The sequence below is a fragment of the Eurosta solidaginis genome, chromosome 3, assembly GCF_040869045.1.
Source record: "Eurosta solidaginis isolate ZX-2024a chromosome 3, ASM4086904v1, whole genome shotgun sequence".
NCBI lineage: Eukaryota > Metazoa > Arthropoda > Insecta > Diptera > Tephritidae > Eurosta > Eurosta solidaginis.
In genome coordinates this window covers 106,259,829-106,283,440 of record NC_090321.1, presented here as the reverse complement: position 1 = coordinate 106,283,440, position 23,612 = coordinate 106,259,829, and the positions used below count along the sequence as shown (strand labels likewise).

Here is a 23,612-nt window from a genome sequence, read left to right as displayed (position 1 = left end):
CGTCAACTGGCAGCCGATGGTAACATTGGCATTCGAACACCTGCCTATACTTACTTCGTTCGAGCGTCCCGCCGACTTCATCGTCACCGAAAAACGCACTTTCATAAACTTCAAAAATGGAAAGTGGGAAGAATATAAATCTTTTACAGACAACCTCTTTGCTGCCCCCCCCCCCCCCCCCCCCCTATCCCGACTGATACCCGCCAAGGGGAGCGTGCTTTCCGTAAGATCATTGAATCCGCCTCGGCACGTTTCATTCCCGCCGGGAGAATTCCCGAAATCCGGCCCACTTCCCGGCGGAGGCCGCAAACTTAGCAAGAGAACGTGACCTTATAAGACAGCTTGATCCAGGCGACCCCCAAATAAGGGATATAAACCAACGCATCAGATTGCTTGTGAAAGAACACAAGCGGGCGAAATGGGAGGAGCACCTAAGAGATTGTAACCTCTCTACCGGTGTGGGTAAACTTTGGTCCACCGTAAAGTCCCTATCGAATCCGACTAAGCACAAAGACAAAGTTTCCATCGCCTTTGGCGACAAAGTGCTGTCGGATGCGAAAAAATGCGCGAGCGCTTTCTGCCGACAATACATAATGCATTCTACGGGCGACAAAGATAGACGGAGGGCCAATAGACACGCACATAAACACAAATTCAGCGCGTCACCAATTACCATCACCGCTAAAGAGGTTGAGGACGCCATTGGTCGCGCTAAACCATCCAAAGAAGTGGGTCCGACGGCATAGCCATGCCGATGCTTAAAAGCCTAGGGAAAGAGGGTTTCAAATATTTAGCGCATGTCTTCAACCTGTCTCTTTCCACCTTTGTCATACCCGAGAAATGGAAAATGGCCAAGGTGGTCCCGCTACTAAAGCCTGGGAAACCAGCTAACATAGGAGAGTCGTATCGTCCGATATCTCTCCTGTCGCCAGTAGTAAAGACGCTTGAAGCCATTTTGCTCCGTTATTTCCAAGAAAATTTGCAGCTAGCCTCTCCATAGCACTACCACCGCGCTAAATGCCATTAGCACCCAGATAAATTGCGGGTTAAATCAATACCCCTACCATAGAACATTACTCGTAGCGCTAGACCTATCAAAAGCTTTTGATACGGTCAACCATGGCTCGTTACTGCAAGACCTGGAAGGGTCTACCCTTCCCCCTTGTCTTAAAAGGTGGACCGCAAATTATCTGGGTGGTCGGCAGGCATCGGTTCAATTTAGAAACGAAACATCAAAACCAAGGAGAATTAAACAAGGGGTGCCACAGGGTGGTGTCCTATCCCCACTTTTGTTTAATTTCTACATATCTAAGGTACCTTCACCACCGGAAGGAGTCACAATCGTTTCCTACGCCGATGACTGCACAATAATGGCCACGGGCCCAGGCCAAAGATCGATGAGCTATGCAATAAAATAAACGGCTAACTCCTTGACCTCTCCAGTTTTTTCGCCTCCGAAACCTGGCATTATCACCGACTAAATCTTCCCCGACCTTATTTATAACATGGACGTCCCAAATGTCGACCATTTTGAACATCCACGTCGATGGCACTACGCTACCGACTGTCCTACACCCCAAAATCTTGGGTGTGACGTTTGATCAGGATCTACATTTTGGTGAGCACGCAGCCGCAATAGTTCCGAGAATTCAGAGCCGTAACAAAATCCTCAAATCCCTCGCTGGTAGTACCTGGGGAAAAGATAAAGAAACGCTCATGGCTACATACAAAGCAATTAGCCAGCCGAATACGTGCTACGCGTCACACATATGGTCGCCAAGCCTAAAAATTACACACTGGAAGAAGCTACAGGCCTGCTAAAATACTGCTCTCAGAATTGCCACGGGCTGTCTTCTTATGTCCGCAGAACACCATCTGCATAATGAGGCGAGAATACTCCCCAACAGGGAGAGAAATGAGATGCTGACCAAACAGTTCCTGTTGAATACTCAGTAACCTGAGCATCCAAACAGACATCTGATTGATTTACCAGCACCGCATAGGGGCTTAAGGAGTCATCTCCGTAAGCATTTTGAGGAAATACGGCACCTGAGAACCCAGCCGTATGAAGCGAAAAAACACAAGCAGGTCCTTGGTGAACTCCATAAACAGGCGTCGGACCTTTATGCCGGCAATTGCCCGGTGAATCCAGTACTCAAAGAAAAGTATCCAAAACTCGCGGAAGAGGAACGCATACTCCTCAGGGAAACGCGTGTCACTCTTGCTCAACTTCGTTCTGGATACTGTAACAGGTTAAACTCTTACCTATCCAGAATCAACCCCGACATACAAAATGTATGCCCCGCTTGCAATGTGTCCCCACATGACACCAACCATCTCTTTAATTGTAATGTGGAACCAACGCCTCGAACACCCCTTTCCTTATCTTCCACCCCTGTTGAAACAGCAAGTTTCCTTGGACTTCCGTTAGAGGATATTGATGACAATTCGTGATCGGTCGCGGCTGTTAGGTGGGGCGAAGCATTGCTACAACAACAACAACATGAAGTTCTTACTTCCCGGCAATACAGGATGCAAATACGGTTCCTATTTTCAACAAAAATATAACATTTAAAACTACAACTTTTATCCAGAAGTAACATTTAAAGGATTAGTTTTCAAAAACAGCTTTTTTTTCTTTACAAAAGAAGATATTATTTCCTTATTTGAGGTTGAAGGTATTCCGATATGTTCGTATAAACAATTATTTTTTATATGTTCGGAGCATAAACTTCTAAATTTTGATTTACATACCCAGTCATATACTGTCGAAGAAAAGTTATGTAATTATAAATTTATAAATGCGCATAAAATATCTTCACCTCCTCTGCATATACACACCATTCGAAATAAAAAAAAAAATTATACGATTAAAAAGCATTTAGATCTAGCATCTATTTAATATACAGTCACTCAGAAAAGTAAACATTTTTATACTCAGTTGAGCAGAGCTCACAGAGTATATTAAGTTTGATTGGATAACGGTTGGTTGTACATATATAAAGGAATCGAGATAGATATAGACTTCCATATATCAAAATAATCAGGATCCAGAAAAAATTTGATTGAGCCATGTCCGTCCGTCCGTCCGTCCGTCCTTTAACACGATAACTTGAGTAAATTTTGAGGTATCTTGATGAAATTTGGTATGTAGGTTCCTGAGCACTCATCTCAGATCGCTATTTAAAATGAACGATATCGGACTATAACCACGCCCACTTTTTCGATATCGAAAATTTCGAAAAACCGAAAAAATGCGATAATTCATTGCCAAAGGCGGTTAAAGCGATGAAACTTGGTAGATGGGTTGACGTTATGACGCAGAATAGAAAATTAGTAAGATTTTGGACAATGGGCGTGGCACCGCCCACTTTTACAAGAAGGTAATTTAAAAGTTTTGCAAGCTGTAATTTGGCAGTCGTTGAAGATATCATGATGAAATTTGGCAGGAACGTTACTACTATTACTATATATGTGCTAAATAAAAATTAGCAAAATTGGATGAAGAACACGCCCACTTTTTAAAAAAAATTTTTTTTAAATTCAAATTTTAACAAAAAATTTAATATCTTTACTGTATATAAGTAAATTAAGTCAAAATTCAACTCCAGTAATGATATGATGCAACAAAATACAAAAATAAAAGAAAATTTCAAAATGGGCGTGGCTCCGCCCATTTTCATTTAGTGTGTCTAGAATACTTTTAATGCCATAAGTCGAACAAAAATTTACCAATCCTTTTGAAATTTGGTAGGAGCATAGATTCTATGACGTTAACTGTTCTCTGTGAAAATGGGCGAAATCGGTGGAAGCCACGCCCAGTTTTTATACACAGTCCACCGTCTGTCCTTCCGCTCGGCCGTTAACACAATAACTTGAGCAAAAACCGATATATCTTTACTAAACTTAGCCCACGTACTTATCTGAACTCACTTTATCTTGGTATAAAAAATGGCCGAAATCCGACCATAACCACGCCCACTTTATCGATATCGAAAATTACGAAAAATTAAAAAAATGCCATAATTCTATACCAAATACGAAAAAAGGGATGAAACATGGTAACTGGATTGGTTTATTGACGCAAAATATAACTTTGGAAAAAACTTTGTAAAATGGGTGTGACACCTACCATATTAAGTAGAAGAATGTGAAAAAGTTCTACAAGGCGAAATCAACAGCCCTTGGAATCTTGGCAGGAATACTGTTAGTGTTATTGAATATATAAATAAATTAGCAGTACCCGACAGATGATTTTCTGTATCACCTGATCCACATTTGGTCGATATCGAGAGAACGCCTTCACATATACATCTAAGGGCCACTCGCTTTTAAAACCCTCATCAATACCTTTAATTTGATATCCATATCGTACAAACACATTCTAGAGTCAACCCTGGTCCACCCTAATGACGATATCTCGAAAAGGCGTGCACCTATAGACCTAATGCCCACTCCCTCTTAAAATGCTCAGTAACACCTTTCGTTTGATACCCATATCGTAAAAACATTCTACAGTCACCCCTGGCCCACCCTAATGGCGATATCTCGAAAAGGCGTCCACCTATAGACCTAATGTCCACTCCCTCTTAAAATGCTCAGTAACACCTTTCCTTTGATACCCATATCGTACAAACATTCTAGAGTCACCCCTGGCCCACCATAATGGCGATATCTCGAAAAGGCGTCCACCTATAGACCTAATGCCCACTCCCTCTTAAAATGCTCAGTAACACCTTTCGTTTGATACCCATATCGTACAAACATTCTAGAGTCACCCTTGGCCCACCCTAATGGCGATATCTCGAAAAGGCGTCCACCTATAGACCTAATGCCCACTCCCTCTTAAAATGCTCAGTAATACCTTTCGTTTGATACCCATATCGTACAAACATTCTAGAGTCACCCTTGGTCAACCTTTATGGCGATATCTCGAAAAGGCGTCCACCTATAGAACTGAGGATTACTCCCTTTTAAAATACTCATTACCACCTTTCATTTGATACCCATATCGTACAAACACATTCTAGAGTCACCCTGGCCCACCCTAATGGCGATATCTCGAAAAGGCGCCCACCTATAGACCTAATGCCCACTTTCTCTTAAAATGCTCAGTAACACCTTTCGTTTGATACCCATATCGTACAAACATTCTAGAGTCACCCCTGGCCCACCCTAATGGCGATATCTCGAAAAGGCGTCCACCTATAGACCTAGTGCCCACTCCCTCTTAAAATGCTCAGTAACACCTTTCGTTTGATACCCATATCGTAAAAACATTCTAGAGTCACCCTTGGTCCACCTTTATGGCGATATCTCGAAAAGGCGTCCACCTATAGAACTAAGGATTGCTCCCTTTTAAAATACTCATTACCACCTTTCATTTGATACCCATATCGTACAAACACATTCCAGAGTCACCACTGGCCCACCCTAATGGCGATATCTCGAAAAGGCGTCTACTTATGGACCTAATGCCCACTCCCTCTTAAAATGCTCAGTAACACCTTTCGTTTGATACCCATATCGTACAAACACATTCTAGAGTCACCCCTGGCCCACCCTAATGGCGACATTTCGAAAAGGCGTCCACCTATAGACCTAATGCCCACTCCCTCTTAAAATGCTCAGTAACACCTTTCATTTGATTCCCATATCGTACAACTAGAGACACCCCTGGTCCACCCTTATGGCGATATCTCGAAACGGCGTCCACCTAGGGAACTAAGGATCACTCCTTTTCAAAATACTCATTAACAGCTTTCATTTGATACCCATATCGTACAAACATATTCTAGAGTCACCCCTGGTCCACCTTTATGGGGATTTCTCGAAAAGGCGTTCACCTATAGAACTAAAACCCATTCCCTTTTAAAATACTCATTATCACCTTTCATTTGATACCCATATCGTACAAACACATTCTAGAGTCAGCCCTGGTCCACCTTTATGGCGATATCCCTAAATGGCGTCCATCCATAGAACTATGGCCTACTCTCTCTTAAAATACTCTTTAATACCTTCCATTTGATACACATGTCATACAACCACATTCCAGGGTTACCCTAGGTTCATTTTCCTACATGGTGATTTTCCTTATTTTGTCTCCATAGCTCTCAACTGAGTATGTAATGTTCGGTTACACCCGAACTTAGCCTTCCTTACTTGTTATGTTTGTTCTACGAATTGAAAATTTGTGCAAGATTTGAAACTTTGGTTTTTATGATTTCTCTCATGAAAAATTAATATATATGTACATATATGTTTGCGCAAAGAAACCCCTTATTATACTATTTTCTTTTATAAAAGTTAAGTTTTGTGCCTTATTAGTTATATGAATGTATATGTATCTTACATGCGATATTTATTATTAAGTAGTATAAGAAAACAATTTTTGTACCTGTGAATTAATGAATTAAACAAATTTCAAAAACCAAAAGCAAGTGTTCTATTTTAACATGGAAGATAGTATTAATTTAACATGACAAATCTTGTTAATTTAACAAGAATGATAGTCTTAATTTAACACGACAAATCGTTCTAATTTAACAAGAATGATAGTGTTAATTTATCGTTACAAATCGTGTTAATTTAGCAAGAATGATAGTGTTAATTTAACGTGACGCATCGTGTTAATTCAACAGGGAAAATGGTGTTAAACTAACATTGAATATGGTGTTGTATTAACATGAGTTACTCTTAACTTAACAAAAGACAGTGTTGGTTTACCAAGAATTCATGTTAACTCAACTACTTTATTCGTGTCAATTCAGCATGACTTTCGAGTTAAAGTAACAAGAATTCATGTTAGTTCAACGCGATTTGATCATGTTAAATTAGGACTGTTCCTTCATGTTGATTTAATTTGTGCGAACAATGAAAAAGTTCATTCATGTTAAAATAACATCAGTGATCGTGTTGAAAAATATTAACCTGAAAAAGTGTTAAAAAGTGTTGATTTAACATGAAAATTTCCCTGGGTGTGGGGTTTAATGTCAGAAGGGTGTTATTTTTATGTAAGGGTCCTGACGTTTGAAGCAGCTCCAATCGATTTCGATTTTGGCATCAATCAATTCGGCTTGGGTGAGGTTGATCGTCGCTGGAACTTTTAGTTTCCTTGCTTTTCGGATAAACCGCAACATATAGGCCACGACTCTAAGCGCTCGACAAAACGAGTGTATCTATATTTTGTTCCTGCAGGGTGTGGAATTCCTCTACATTGGGTGGCTAGTGGCTCATCACAATTGGTCACAAACACAATTTTATACTGATCGTTTTTATATTATATAGCTGTATGTTTTTCAGCGTTTTTATAATAAATAATTAAAAGTGCAGTTGTCCACATTAAGTTGGATACACATATTTATTTTCTTATTTATATTGGGAAAGATACCCTGGTTGGCTACTCGGCGATACTCATCAACGTTCACATAACACCCTTTTGTATACACATTAAATCCTCGTCAGGATTTCTTTTGTGTTTCACTTTTACTTCTATACACATTAAATCCTCGTTGGGATTTCTATCTGTGGGTCAAACATTACACATTATATCCACATTGGGATTACCATCTGCGTTTTAATTTTTTTTAAACACGCCAATTTTTTTGGAGAATATTTCTATCTGTGTCCAACACACCCGTTTAGACACATTAAATATCTGCAGACGAATTCTCTTCTCTGCATTGCACATCACTGTAGACACATTAAATCCTCGTCAGGATTTCTATCTGTGCTTGCTGTCACTTTGTACACACTAGAACCTTTCAGGATTTCTATCTGTGCTGCATATCACTATATTTATATCACTTTATACACACTAAATCCTCGTCAGGATTTCTATCTGTGTTTATTTCCATATCACTATTCACATAAGATTGCTATCTGTGTTAACACATTCAATCAGACCAGAATTCGTGTGGTCTTAAAGCTTTTACTCACACAGCACAATCACAGCAGAATTGATAGCTGTTCTACGTACAAAAAACAAAACACTCTTATTATTTTTGCTGCGGTTGAATACACACCAACGCCACTAAGTCTTTTGCCTTCAAGCTCGACACCTTCAAAGAAACAAAATATTCAGATTAATTAAAGCAATGGAGACTTATATTAGATTGGCTGATTCCATAGTGGAGTTTGAGCAAGATTTCAACTCTGCCCCGGCCTAATCACGGAACAAGCACACCCTTGCACTACTGCAAGAGGAGCTAAAGGCACTATGGAAGAAGACCAAGTCCACATATGAAGGTCTTCTCAGCAATCCTGAGCTGTCCAAAGAGGAACTCAGCTCGCTAAGAAGAAAGAACAAAAGTTGCTTCGCATGCTACCTACAATGCATGTCTGCTGTGGCGGCTGAAGCCGAAGCTATCACCCCACAGCCGGCGAAAGATGAAGCAAAGGATGAAAACTCTTCGCGCCGTGGACATAAAATGCGGCTGCCGCCTTGTGACACCGATGTATTTAAAGGCGACTACCTTTCCTGGCCAGCCTTTAGAGATATGTTCACGGCGATATACATCCACAATACTGATCTGAAAGATGTCGAGAAATTATATTATTTAAAACAAAAAACGCAAGGGGAGGCAAAAGAAATAGTGGGCAGGTGCTCATTAACAAACGAGGGTTTTGCAACCGCCTGGAAGAATCTAAGCGACAGGTACGAAAATAAACGTATCCTCGTCAACACACAATTAAAACTTTTATTTAATCTGACGGCAGTCGAGCAGGAGTGTGGAACCTCAATCAAAAAACTGCAACGGGAGATAAACAATTGCATTTCTGCGCTACAATGTCATAATATTGACATCACAAATTGGGATGCAATTATAACTTACTTATGCTCCACAAAATTCCCTGAATCTACACTGGCTCTTTGGGAACAGACCGTAGAACGAAAAACAGATATTCCGAAATGGGAGGATATGGACAAATTCCTGCCCAATCGCTTCCAGACATTAGAGACGGTTTCCGATCTTAGGGGTATTAAAACAACAAAAGCACCCAAAAGTCAGAGTTCGAATTCTAGGGAAAATTCTACGAAATTTGGGGTTTACCAAGCAAGCGTACCAAAGTCGGCATGTAAGATGTGCAACAGTACGGAGCACAAATTACGAAATTGCCAAAAATTCCGTAGGTTGTCCACGTCAGGAAAAATAGAATTTATCAAAAACAATAGTTATTGTCTGAATTGTCTGTCGGGTGGACACACCGTGACACGATGCACTAGCCAATTCAATTGCAGCACGTGCCACGCAAGGCACAACACCTTGCTCCATCTTCCGACAGCACAATCAAAGACAACTCCTCAAAGGTGGACTCAAAACGCCACCGACATTTCACCTTCAACCTCACAGCAGGCTAGGGCAAGGATGGAGTCTGAAAAAAGACAAGATAATACTAATAACGTCTCTTCGTGTCATGCTAACACCACTAAAGGGGTGTTATTAGGAACAGCGCGGGTTAATATAATCCACAACGGAGTGAAATTTTCCGCCAGAGCGCTGATAGACTCTGGGTCCGAATGCTCTTTCATAACAGAAAGACTAAAAAAGCGAATAAACCTTCCGTCCAAACGTTTGCATGTGCAGGTGTCAGGAATAAGTAATACACCATCTGCACAGGTAAAGGAATCATGCTCGCTTAACTTAGGTTCGCTTACAGACCCCTTGTAAGCATCAATACAGTGGCCCTAGTCCTGCCTTGATTAACAGGGGACCTTCCGACTTGCCAAGTGAGCGCAACGACTCAGCAAGCGTTCCCTGATTTGACTCTGGCAGATAAGAGGTTCTTCGTTAATGAACCAGTCGACCTCATACTTGGAGGCGATATTTATCCTCAGATCATACTAAACGGTATACGGAAGAACGTTCTAAATACGCTTCTCGCCCAAGAAACCGTCTTCGGTTGGATTTTAACCGGTCGTGCAGATGCACCTCACCCAACCAATACACGAGTATCCTCTTTTAACGAGATTAGCCTAGACAAGCAACTAACAGCTTTCTGGGAAATGGAAAACATACCAACAAAAAAGCCCTGACCGAAGACAATGCCTATTGCGAGGAACTATATAAGAACACGACGGAAAGGAATTCCGATGGAAGATACACCGTCGCCCTTCCATTCAAACAAGACTTCCCAAAAACGCTCTGTTTGGGCCCATCTCTTAAGAGCGTCTGCTCTCAGTTCTATCGGAACGAGACACGCCTAGCCAAGATACCGGCCCTACAGACGGAATACAATAGGGTCCTGACAGAATACGTCACGTTAGGGCATATGCCTAAAGTGCACACCGTAGTACCACCACAATCATCTGATTGCTACTTCTTGCCGCATCATGCGGTTATCAAAGAGGAAAGTACAACGACTAAAGTAAGGGTCGTATTCAACGCGTCGTGCCCGACATCCAATGGCACAAGCCTTAACGATGTGCTACACACCGGCCCAGTACTTCAATCTGACTTAACAATACTACTCCTCCGATGGAGATTCTACAAGTACGTCTTCAACAGCGACATTGAGAAGATGTACAGGCAAATTTGGGTAAAGGAAAATTAAACCCAATACCAAAGAATAGTTTTTCGACTCAAAGCAGAGAACCCTGTCAGCGTGTTTGAGCTCAACACGGTAACCTTTGGGGTAAACTGTGCCCCCTATCTAGCGATCAGAACCCTACATCAACTTGCAGATGACGTCGAGGCATCTCTGCCAACCGCAGCGCACATTTTGCGAAACAGCATGTACGTCGACGACGTCCTGGCAGGGGGGCATAGCATCGAGGCAGCAGTCACTGCTCGCGATGAAATCACAGCCGCATTAAAGTCAGCAGGATTCCCTCTGCGAAAATGGACCTCTAATTTCAGTAGGATACTACAGGGCATACCCAAACCTCACAGGCTTACGGAAGACTTTCGGGAGTTCGAGGACGCGAGCATGGTAAAAACCCTAGGGATCCGTTGGAACGCGCATTCCGACTACTTTTATTTCACAGCGAAACCAATCGAAAACCAGGACATCTTAACAAAAAGGGCGATCCTATCGGCCATCGCCAAACTCTTCGACCCGTTAGGCTGGCTTGCTCCAGTTATCATCGTAGCTAAGATATTAATGCAGAACATTTGGCTGGAGGAGACGGATTGGGATGAACCGGTATCCACAATCACTTTAGATCGGTGGCAAACCTTTATGCAGGAGTACTCCGCCATTAACCGGATTCGTATACCTCGGTGGGTGCACTTCACCCCAACCAACGATATAGAAATTCACGGCTTCTGTGACGCGTCCGAAAAAGCCTACGCGGTACGGTTTACGTGCGAGCTAAGATCAACGATAGGGCATACGTTAGTCTACTCATGGCGAAAACGAGGGTGGCACCAGTAAAAACAATTTCACTACCAAGATTGGAGTTATGCGGTGCTGTCTTGCTGGCTGAGACTTTGGAAAATGTGATGGAGAACCTGCACTTAGGCACATTTAACATTCACTTATGGACAGACTCGACCATCGTCCTAGCATGGATTCGGAAACCCCCGTGTTCCTGGTCAACATTTGTAGCTCACAGGGTGACAAAAATCGTGGAGAAGGTAGGAACGAAAGCATGGCATCATGTCGAGTCCGCATCAAATCCAGCGGACTTAGCCAGCAGAGGACTTCCAGCCACGGACCTAGTCGACAACTCCTTGTGGTGGCAGGGACCTTCTTGGCTGCAAGAAGGCAAAGCGAAATGGCCATCTCTGGGCGAACAGGAGTACCACACAAACATCGAAGAAAAACGAGTGCAAGTGCATGTAGCAACGAACATCAACAATAGCGAGGATATTCTTGATCGGTTTTCCGATCTATCAAGGGCATTGCGGGTAATCTCCTACATTATACGATTCTCGAATAGAACACGTCCAAAAACTAAAATGTCCTTTAAAGCAGAGTCTCACCAGATCTCGCCCGACGAAATCAAGGCTACGACTAGCCGCCTCATAAGGATATCCCAAACCAACCACTATGCCGAAGAAATAAGCTCTCTGAGAACTAGGAAACCCATCGCGACCAAAAGCGAGATTCTCTCTCTAAACCCCTTTATCGACGAAGATAATGTCCTTCGGGTGGGGGGTCGCCTCAACGCATCCAGGGACGTTCCCGTCGACGAGCGTCACCCGATAATCCTCCCTTACGCCTGCCGACTCACCCGTCTCCTGGTCCAGTTTGTCCACACCATTTCCATACATGGCGGAAACCAACTAATGCTGCGGCTCCTACGCACGCAGTATTAGATACCTCGGGTTAAAAACATGATCCGATCCATCATACACAACTGCAAGGCCTGTACGCTATTCCGCAAACGTTCCCCGACGCAACTCATGGGAACCCTCCCTGCGGAACGCACTACCTTTAGCAGGGCATTTACCAACACCGGGGTGGATTTCGCAGGACCGTTTGACATAAAGTCTTACAGCGGACGAGGATGCCGCATGTCTAAGGGTTACGTCTGCCTATTCGTCTGCTTTGCGACTAAGGCGATCCACTTAGAGGCGACTAGTGACCTCAGCACCGCCGCGTTTCTAGCAGCATTTAGTCGGTTTGTCTCCAGACGAGGATGCCCGAAAAACCTCTATTCCGACAACGGAACGAACTTTGTCGGTGCGTCGAGGGCTCTCCGCTCAGGGGTCAAGGCATTCCTCGTTGATGCGCGCAACCAAACCCTCTCTAAATATGCCCACCAAACCCTTACATGGCATTTCATACCAGCAGCTGCTCCTCATATGGGCGGACTGTGGGAAGCGGGAGTCAAGAGTTTCAAAACTCATTTCAAAAAGATCGCATTGGATCATAAATTTACTCTAGAGGAGTTTAGCACCCTCCTGTGTAGGATTGAATCCTGTCTCAACTCCCGACCCCTAAGCCCATCTTCCAATGACCCGTCCAACCTGGAGCCACTCACCCCCGGGCACTTCCTAGTCGGGGGCCACCTACTAGCGCCACCCGAGATTGACGTCAGCGAGAATCGCGCTTCACTCGTCAATCGATGGGAAAAACTTAAGGCGCTGCATCAAACCTTCTGCAAGCGGTGGAAAACGGAGTACTTCACCGAACTGCAGAAGCGCGTTAAGTGGAAGCATCCACAATCAAACCTTAAACAGGGAGACCTAGTCGTCATTAAGGAGGATAATCTGCCCCCTAACGAATGGAGACTAGGTCGGATAGCCAACCTCCATTATGGCCCCGATAACCGAGTTCGAGTAGTCGAACTGGATACGGCAAGGGGACAAACCACCAGACCAATCACGAAATTGGTCCTACTACCACCCTCCAGTGAGGGTGAGAAAGATCTGTAACTTCAACCCGCTTAACCCGGCTCTCGTTCACCCCGAACGAGGCCAATAACACGTAACCCAGCTCTCGTTCACTCCGAACGAGGCCAACAAATCCCGTAACCCAGCTCTCGTTCACTCCGAACGAGGCCAACAAATCCCGTAACCCAGCTTTCGTTCACCACGAACGAGGCCAACCGAAGCCTAAAGCAGATAAACTATCTGCCACCGCATACCCCACAAAAACAAAAACAAAAAAATTTTTTATTCACGAACCACCAGAATATCCAGTGACTCAAAACCTTCAAACATCATGGATGATTAAAAACGTTCAGATTCAAAGGTATTTTCGGTTCAAAAGTTAATTTATTGTCGAGACGAAAAGGTAGCTTAAATGTGATTATGCTTAAATAATCATTTCTGATCCATATCTCAGACCAAATAAAATCTTCAATGAGAGGTAAAACTTTAACACGTACAATATTCATTAATCAGTCACCCAAGATAATCAGGGCAGATTCAGAAAGCTGAATGGAAAATGACTAAAAAATCGTTGACCATCTAAAGTAAACATATTCGATTCGCATATGACTCCAAAAATGATTGAGAACTATATTCAGTTTTCGATCATCAAAGTATTCATATGGTTCAGTGGTTATCTCCTTTGTGCAATCATATTAGAACTGTACATTCCTAAGAACTCGAAAAGGGTGGAGAATGCCCTTGGATATCAACCCGAGAACTATGCATTTTACGGCCCCATTTTTGCTTTTAGAAGACATTAGTCAGAACACTTTTGTCAGAAAGTCAAAACTCAATTTTCAGCTGGGGCGAGGCGTATCGATAAACGCGGAAAACGATTTGATTAATGTCACGCTTGCCTTCCCTTACATCCTGGCTTTGCTACTCAACACAGTCGCCCATTGGCCTGCCATGAAAAAGTGGCGTGATCTAAATTATATACACAAACTAGCAGGTAATCGCACGGTTCCAATAGAAATTGGAGCCAACTATGTAACTGATGAATGGTCACAGCAGCTTGTGAAAGTTCGTGATGTCTTGCAACGACAATTTAAACTAACTGACGTAGAAATTGAATATTTAGCACAGCATGAACTATTCGGTCAAATACCAGCACTTAAAGCAGATATTTGCATCCCAGATTGTTGCAGTTTACGTACGAATGTATTGGATTGTACGGAGCCGGCGAATGTTTCAATTAAGGCATTGCTAGGTCCCAAAACACAATATCACCACTAAATTATGATCCTGAACATAATTTGCTTTGTCAGGTGTTTGGAAGAAAGCATTTCATATTCGCAGCACCGGCAGATACATCAAAACTTTACGCAGATGAGACGGAATGCTTTGTAATACCTCACTTAAAAAGACTAAAGTGTATTTCCAACTTACCGTGCACATTTTTGGTTGTAAGGAAGCTTGCACTCCTCTATGTTGTGGCAACGGCACTGAGTCTAGCTTCAATATATATGTTATACCCTTTCAATGTTTCCATAGGTGTCTTTGCAGTGCGATTACCTATGTGAAAACGGGAATACTTTACTATTATACACACACATTAAGTACAAGCTTACCTAAGTAGAGCCCCTGTTCCATTTTCATCTCGGACTCACGTCCCGAACCATCAATTCTTGTGTAGACACTGCATACTTCAAGCGCCGCAGTAAAGGCAGTACCTGGGCCACACCGTTAAACGTAGCATAATCAAGTGTGCTATGCGGTACATTGACGAAGTGGTATAACCATAAAAGTGGCATGTATGCCAAATAACGAAGAGGTGGACATAAATGTAAGCTTCGACTAATGCCCGCACGATATATAGAAAGACCTATAATACAAAAGAAAAAAACCTTTAAGGAACATTGTAGCAGTATGCGCGGCATAATATGGTCCATAAACGATTTTCAGGAGAATAGTGACCTTGGTATTTGAAATATTCGACGAGTGTTTTAAAAAGTCGTTGGATGATGTCGGTTAACATCTATATAATCGTCAAAGCATCCATTTTTCGCATTGTTTTATTATTTTCTTATTAAATCAACTTTTAGCAGCAATTCGAATAGTACGAAGATTTCGTCTGAAAGTGATTCAGTTAAAAACAACCACATTTTAGGTAAAGTCTACATGTCTGTAGAATATATGGCCTGTCGAAGCAACTTGCGTGTTTCGGATGCACCGTCTGCTTTCCAAGAATTGGGTTTTCCATGGAGTTCATTCAAAACTGGTTTGAAGCGAATGCTCATTGTATATTTAGTGTTATCTGAATGTGGCCCATTAGACCATTGTTCGTTAAATGTTTTTTTCGTTCCTTTCTATTACGTTGTGTAAAACGCAACAAGCAAGAACAACTTTTTCCATAACGAACAGAAGGAGCAACACCAAACAACTCAAGAGATGGAATCTGAGGCTGTATATGCACATCATGAAAATGATTTGTTTTTGGCACACCCCATAGAGCAATCGACATCATCACCTACCAAATTGGAATTTGAACTGAGTGGATTTGACAACGGTGCACCTGCTACGTTTTCCATGGAAGACAATAATCTGGCACCCGTCACCGCACACAACGTGTTTGCTTCTACAACCGAGCCCTCCTCTGAGGCGAAATCTGTACCACAACAAGAATTAATCGCTCCGACCGAACAGCACCTTGTTTTGACAGACCCAGAAAGTTCTAATCAACAGGAGCTTATGCATATGCAGGAAACTGGACCCAATAATGTGTTCGAAGCTAGCAGTGATATTTTTTTTGATTTGTCCACTGGTAATGAAGCATTGTTGGTTATATCTGGAGCTCCAGTTTCTTTGCATACAGACTCCACTTTGGCGCCAGTTATTGATACAACCGAATCCGCAATGAGCAAAGATTTCATCACTGCTGCAGCTGGTATTGGTGCTATTGCAGCTACTGCTGCTGCTGGAACTGTTGCTGCAAAAAGTGACAAGAAATCGGATATCAAAAAGGCAAGTACTCCTACTTCGACTAAAGCAAAGGCACACGATGCCAAAAAGGGCGCAGAGCCAATTAAAAAACCTATCGGAACTTCTTCTAAAATATCAGTATCATCGGCAACGTCTGCAGCTAGACCACATACTGGTCCAGCTAAGGCTACAACAATTACAGAAAAGAAACCATCGACAATCACTTCAACTGTGCATAAATCATCAACTTCCGCGGCTACTGCTACACGTAAACCGTTAACATCTGCTGCCTCTTCAACGAAGCCAACTACAACTAGTGGTAGCACTGCAAATGGCATAGCCCCTACTACCAAACCGAAAACTCTTGGCGTTGCACCAACTAAGCCCACTACCCTGGGACTTACTACTACAACAAAACCGACATTGTCATCGCCTCGTAATACATTAACATCGCAACTGCGCAAAACGGCGCTAACTACCAACACAGGCACTGGCTTAACTACTGCTAGAAGTCCTCTTAAGACTACAGCATCAACCACTAATGGCATCTCCAAGATTTTAGCAAATACAACGGCAGCAGCTAGTCGTGCCAAAAGTTCCACATCTACCACTACTACAACTACAACAACAAAGACTTTCACTGCACGTCCGGCACCTAAAACTACACACTCAGCTACATTATCATCCACAACAGATCAATATCACCATTACATTTTAGTATTCTCCATCGTGCATGAAGTCGTTGCAAAGCCCGGTCTCTAAATATGAATAGATGGTCGACGGCTTCATTAAGGTCGTATTCGGGCGGCTCAACAGGATCATGATATTTGTGCATAAGCGACATTCTTAATGGATAATATGTGTCTGGTGTAACAATAAATCGCGAAACTAGTTGATTCTTAATTAATTTTGGGGAGAGGTTTGTAATTTCGTTTGTTTCCTCCAAAAATAGCGACGGTTGGTTTGTGTCCAATTTTACTTTACGGAATAACATATTACTATCAACCAGCACCTGCAATATGTTTGCGGAATTTTCGGATTCGCTAGAATTGCTATTGACTTGGGGCTTAAAGCCAAATTAAACTTCCTTAACCCTAACGCCATAGTCGTAACCATACCCATATCCATAACCATCTCAATGTGATCGATTAATGGTGCCTTAACCTAAAAATCGTGAAAATTTCATAAAAATGAAGAAAACGCAAAAAACTACACACATATTCGACAAAAAATAAGTCTCTTAGTCATAACTTATCCAAAACAATGAAGAAAATCTTCAAAAAGTTATAAAATTCAACAAATCAAATATTTTTAGGTTGTGGATATGGCTGGGGACCAAAAACCAATTGATTGGCTATGGCGTTAGCGTTATGGTATGGCACCATTAATCGATTACATTCCTTTCCATAAGGTAGGTTCGATCAGCTGATTTATTTGCTTATGGCTTTATGGTTATAAGTCACCATTAATTCGCCCTTTAGCCGGCACTTCACATACTCCGAGCACCCCAATTCTAGTGTTGGGAACTATCGAATGAATTCAACTATCGATAGTTAGTTACTGAATGATTTTAGTTATCGAACGAATTTTTTCATTCATTCATTCATTCATTTAATTTGTTCTTTAGCTTGCTAGAAGCCAAAAGAACAATTTCTGGATTGTTTTAGTTACCCCTCGGGGTAGCTAAAGAACAAACCTATATAAGACAAAAAACGTCGTGTTCCAATGAAACGAGATCCAGATTCGGCTAGAGATTTAACATGCAACTGCGACAACAATGTGAACCATATGGATCAATTTGTTGTTGCATTTGTATGTTAAATTTCTATCCGTATCTGGATCACGCTACATTGGAACGTAACAAAAACGTTAAATATGACTAAAATGGTGTAAATTGTGCTTCAAGTAAATAATGAAAATATTCAATTTAAATGCCTTTGTTACATGTTATGCAAAGCGCATGAATGATATGCAAATGACCTTGGTTCGCAACCCACAGAGTTTTTTGGTCTCCCCAAACCTGTGGGGAGATTTTATGCCTCTACAACAACACCAACAACAACAGGAAATAAGGTTACTTAAAATGGATTTTTATCTGTATTATTCAAATCTGTTTCAGAGGCATTATTGATTGCCTTAACTTATACATAAGCTACTGTTTTTTTTTTTTTTTTTCAAAATTCAGGTCACGTTTAATTAATATAAAAATTGCTCATTAAATTTCACTTATAAAAGAAACATAAAACAAATATTTCAAACACTTAAATACTAAAAGTCGCTATGGTTGTTCTAGCCAAAATCGGATAGTGCATGAGGGTCTATATTAAATTTTCGCCGCAGAGATGGCAACTGATTGTGTTATTAAACCCCTAAAAAAATTGATTGTAAAGTAAATAATACAAGTATGTACATTGAGTTGACATGAAAAATACCTTCAATGTTTAAATTGCTGTTCAAAAATATTATCATATCTAGTTTATCTCCTTTAAGTCGGTTTCTCCTGTCGTTAATTATTTGCCCTGCTTTCGAGAAAACTCGTTCTGACGGAACCGATGTTGCGGGTATACATAAATATTTTTTCGAAAGCATATATAGTTCCGGAAATGTTGGCTGGCTACGATTCCAATAGTCTAGGGGATTATTTGAGCGGTCAACAAAATTTTGCCTTAGATATTGCTCCAACTGAATATTTGCATTGACATTGGGCGCGTTTTGACAAATTGTTTTTGCTTCAGCAACTTTTTCATCGAGAAGGTCCCAGAGAGATACTTCGCTTTTATCGACCGATACTTCTCTTGGGGTGTTGGTAGAAACACTTGTGTTTTGTTGCCGTATTAGGGAAGTTACTTCTTCCACTACCCATTTTGTTGTATTATTTGCATTAATTTCGTTACCGAACGAAATTTTTTTTAACCAAGGATCTAGGAATGTTGATTTAGCGAACATTTTGTCAGACTCCAACTGCCCTAATCGTCTCCAAACTACCTCTAACAATCTGCTCTTCAAACTTTCTTCCTCTACAGTTTTCATTTTGCGATTTCGTACTGCGTATTGAAGACCTCTGATTAGGGGCACTACCAGTGACATCGTGGGATAATTTTCTCCTGACAATTCGGTTGTCATGGCCTCTACGGGCTTGAAAAGATTAGTGTAGTCCAACAATGTTTCCCATTCTGATGAATTGAGGAAATCAGGAGCATTTGGTAAAGAAGTTATTATGGCAGCGAGTGGTTCTTTTACCAAGCATATGCGCTCCATCATTATAAGGGTGGAATTCCACCGGGTAGGGACATCTTGTTTTAACCTCAGTTCAGTAACGCCCATTTGCTTTTGCATATTTTTTAATTTTTCCGTCGCTTGAGAACTATGGTTAAAGTAAGTGACTATGGCACGACACTTGTTTATGAGCACAGTAACTTGTGGAACAGCTTTGATGGCATCAATTACACATAAATTTGATGTATGCGCTACACATGGGTGGTGGTGCTTCTGTAGCATTTCAATTATATCCTTTTTAATATTAGCCCCGTTATCACATACTACAGTAACTATTTTGTCAAAAACGGACCACTCATCAAATATTAACTTCAATTCTGTAGCTATATTTTGGGAGGTATGATTTCCTAAGATTTCCTTTGTTGATAAAACTGCAGAAATCATTTTGTTATCCCGAACGAAATGACTAGTAACTGACAAAAAAGATTTTTGACTATCAGAAGTCCACATATCAGTTGTAACTGAAATATGTGTTACAATGTTGAGCAAGTCATGCAGTTTCTTTCTTACTTCATTGTATTTAAAAGGTAGCATTGTATTTGATAAAACTTTTCTGTTTGGCAAGGAATATAATGGCTGAAGCTTTTTTGTATATTCTACAAATCCTACATTGTCAACGATGGAAAGCGGCTGCAAGTCTTTTGTAATCATCTTTAAAAGAGATTCATCAATATTATCTTTTTCTTGCTCTGAGAGCTCAGAACGTGTGCTGGTAACAAATAATTTTGTTTGAACAGTCCTTCTCAAACATCCACTATTGGAAATGTCTTCGGTAGGTACTGTTAACGAACTGCGCGCTGCACTCCCTGCAGTAGTTGACGAAAGAGAAGTGGAACTACGTTCCTCTTCTGAAATTACTGGCGCTATTTCTCCTGAAGTTAGATTCCTATGTTCTGAGGAAGACGGACGCTTACGGCGTAGATGGTCATTTAAATTTGATGTGTTGCCAGAAAATTTAAAATTTTTTTTGCATATATGGCATTTAACTTCATTGCCATTTTTGGTAAAAAACTCCCAAACAGAAGATCTCTTCAATCCAGGCCGCATTATAAATATCTACATAAATTAAATCGTTAAAATCACTTCCTCAGTTAAAAATATTTAACAATTACCACGCTTAAAACGCTTGTTGATTAGGTTGACGTATGCTAAATTTATTTTAATATCTTTTTAACACTGATATATGCACAGCAAAAATTTAAATAGAACGAATGATTCGAAGAAATAGTAATGAGCGAATCATTCATACCAAAAACTAGTAGTTCGATAAAATAGTAATGAACGAATCATTCATACATAAAACTAGTAACTCGAAAAAATAATAGTGAACGAATCATTCATGCCTAACTAGTAATTCGAAAAAATAGTAATGAACGAATCATTCATACCTAAAACTAGTAACTCGAAAAAATAGTAGTGAACGAATCATTCATACCTAAAACTAGTAATTCGAAAAAATAGTAATGAACGAATTCCAAATGACTATCGAATGAATGAAAATTATTGAACTATCGAATAACTCGATAGTTTTAATTCGATAGTTCCCAACACTACCCAATGCCCATCAATGAATTTTTCCCTAAAAACTGCCCATTTCCTTTCAACTGGCCGCAAAGCCAATCAAAAGTCGATTTTTGCATATGAAATTTTGCTAATTATTAAATTATTTCCATACATTTCCAAAAGCTTCCGTCTAGCTTTTGAATTTTTTTTCATGAGCAAATTTATGTGCCAGAGCACATAAGTATTTTTCCATCTGAAATGAGAAAAAAAGAATAAGCAATTAGAAAATTTATAAAATTATCAAAAAATGGAACGATACTCATACTTACCCATCACCAGTTTTCTTCATAGTGAAAATTCATTCAAAATGTCTCTATACTCATTTCCATGAATGAATGACATTTTGAATGAACGAAACAAAGTTGCCACAGTGGTTTCAACCACTACAAACCCATCATTACATCGACAGAATAACTTAATAAGATTATTCGTTCCACACAACCCTTTATCCCGAGTACGCCAACCACAAGCTCGACCAATTAAGCCTCTACTCTCCGCCCATACGCCACCCAACTCCCTTAAAATGCAAAACAAATAATAACAAGTTCCCGTTCCAGAATGACGGGTTTCTCGGTCAAACGCACCAAGACGGAGCAACGCGTTGACTCCTTCACCGTCTCCTGCCGGTTGTGCCAGAAGAACCACGGCATACGACTATGCCCGCGGTACAGGGGAATGTCGGCAAAAGAACGCCTCCGGGCCGTCCTTATACACCGGCACTGCCCCAATTGCCTATCGCCGTTCCATCGGTTAGAGATATGCCCTAGCAACGACCGTTGCCACCGCTGCCGTGAACCACACCACACTACGCTTCACATGGAGGACGAGCAAGCACGGCCATGCCCGATCCCTTGCGAAGAGCGCGACGACGACGAAAGCGACGAGGTGCTATCGATCAACATCACCGAGGACACACGATCGTGGGCCCAACAGGTGGAAGAGGAGGAGAAGGAGATGGAAGAGTTCACGAGAAGTGCAGCCGCCTTAGCCATCGCCCCAACGGCCAGTGGAGAAGCACGATCCTTCCGACCGCTGCTTCAGCATGAGAAGCAGAAAAGCCATCAGCGACACATGGAACACGGGGATGGCGCGGAGGCCCGTCCTTTCCGCCCATCGCACCGCAATGCCAGTGCGCGCCGGGGCGGCGCGGAGCCGCGTCCGTTCCGCTCGACCCGACTCTCTACTGGCAGAGCGGCCCCGTATCAACCACGCAAGGAGGGTACCACAACCACCCTCGCGCGCCAAACAACAACCCCAGCCGGCTTCAGAAGTGGTCGACTCCGGGATAATTTAGCGGCACCGACTATAACTCGAGCATTGATCGCCATCGCGCCGACAGCCATAGTCCGAATTGAGGCAGGAGGCCGTTTACACCTGGTCCGCGCCCTGTTAGATGCCTGCGCTCCCACCAGCATTATCGATGCCAATTTGTGCAAGGATCTACACCTGGAGCGTAACAATACCGCACGTCTGTCGAGGTGCACCATCGTTCTTCGAGGAAAGTATGGGGTAGCGGGAAAGATCACGACCCAAGCCACCGTAATAGCAAACTATGCCAGGTTAAACCCCACGGCAAATCTGGACCCGTCGGTAGCGGCCCCATTCCAGTTCATGAAGCTGGCCGATCCGACGTTTTACCGATCGTCGCCAGTGTTGCTCACTTTGGGCGCCGACGTCTACGCCAATATTATGGTCGGCGGCACACCCGCGTCGACTGTCGGTGGGCTCCTCACCCAAGCCACAATATTCGGCCTCGTCGTGTCCGGAGCCCACCCACTATAAAACCGTAAACTATACCACAAGGTGCATTTTAAACCAAGCAACCCCACGTACTTGAATACTAACGCTTTTCTTTTTCATCCACAGTTCAGCGAGGCTGCATTACTGCGAGCACGGATGTCCGCCGGAGATCGTACTTACGATCCTACTATACATACGTCTCATATTTTTTAAATTTATTTAGTTTATCCCGCCTTGGGAAGGTTGCTGGCGTACTCACCGAGTTTCAAGTTGCTCGCCGCAAGGGGGCCGGCATGTTTAGGCCACCAGCCTAAATATTTCGGACCACCCTAACACGCACATTAGTTATTTATTTATTATTCTTACCGGTAACGGCTAACACCAGCCGAGAGCTAACTTTGAAGGGGAAAAACTCAACGAAAGTTAGCTATCAGCAGGTGCCGCGGACTTGTTCGCGGTTTTGAACTTCTTTTCTATTTGGAACGTCAAAGAGCCAGCAGCTAGCCCCAGGTGTTAAAATAACATCAGTGATCGTGTTGAAAAATATTAACCTGAAAAAGTGTTAAAAAGTGTTGATTTAACATGAAAATTTCCCTGGGTGTGGAGTTTAATGTCAGAAGGGTGTTATTTTTATGTAAGGGTCCTGACGTTTGAAGCAGCTCCAATCGATTTCGATTTTGGCATCAATCAATTCGGCTTGGGTGAGGTTGATCGTCGCTGGAACTTTTAGTTTCCTTGCTTTTCGGATAAACCGCAACATATAGGCCACGACTCTAAGCGCTC

At 42.0% G+C, this 23,612-nt stretch overlaps 2 protein-coding genes across 2 annotated transcripts; one reads left to right on the top strand and one right to left on the bottom strand.

Moving 5' to 3' along the window:
• The first annotated feature begins 15,449 nt into the window (after positions 1-15,449).
• Positions 15,450-17,012, top strand: LOC137245957 (uncharacterized). Its single transcript, XM_067777124.1, has 2 exons — positions 15,450-15,569; positions 15,669-17,012. The coding sequence occupies exons 1-2, from the start codon at positions 15,450-15,452 to the stop codon at positions 17,010-17,012; spliced, it is 1,464 nt and encodes a 487-aa protein (XP_067633225.1).
• A 1,047-nt stretch (positions 17,013-18,059) lies between these two features.
• LOC137246579 (E3 SUMO-protein ligase ZBED1-like) lies at positions 18,060-20,626 on the bottom strand. The gene is made up of 2 exons (XM_067777659.1): positions 18,683-20,626; positions 18,060-18,619 (listed from the first exon to the last, which is right to left on the bottom strand). The coding sequence occupies exons 1-2, from the start codon at positions 20,571-20,573 to the stop codon at positions 18,612-18,614; spliced, it is 1,899 nt and encodes a 632-aa protein (XP_067633760.1). The 5' UTR covers positions 20,574-20,626; the 3' UTR covers positions 18,060-18,611.
• Positions 20,627-23,612: the final 2,986 nt, after the last annotated feature.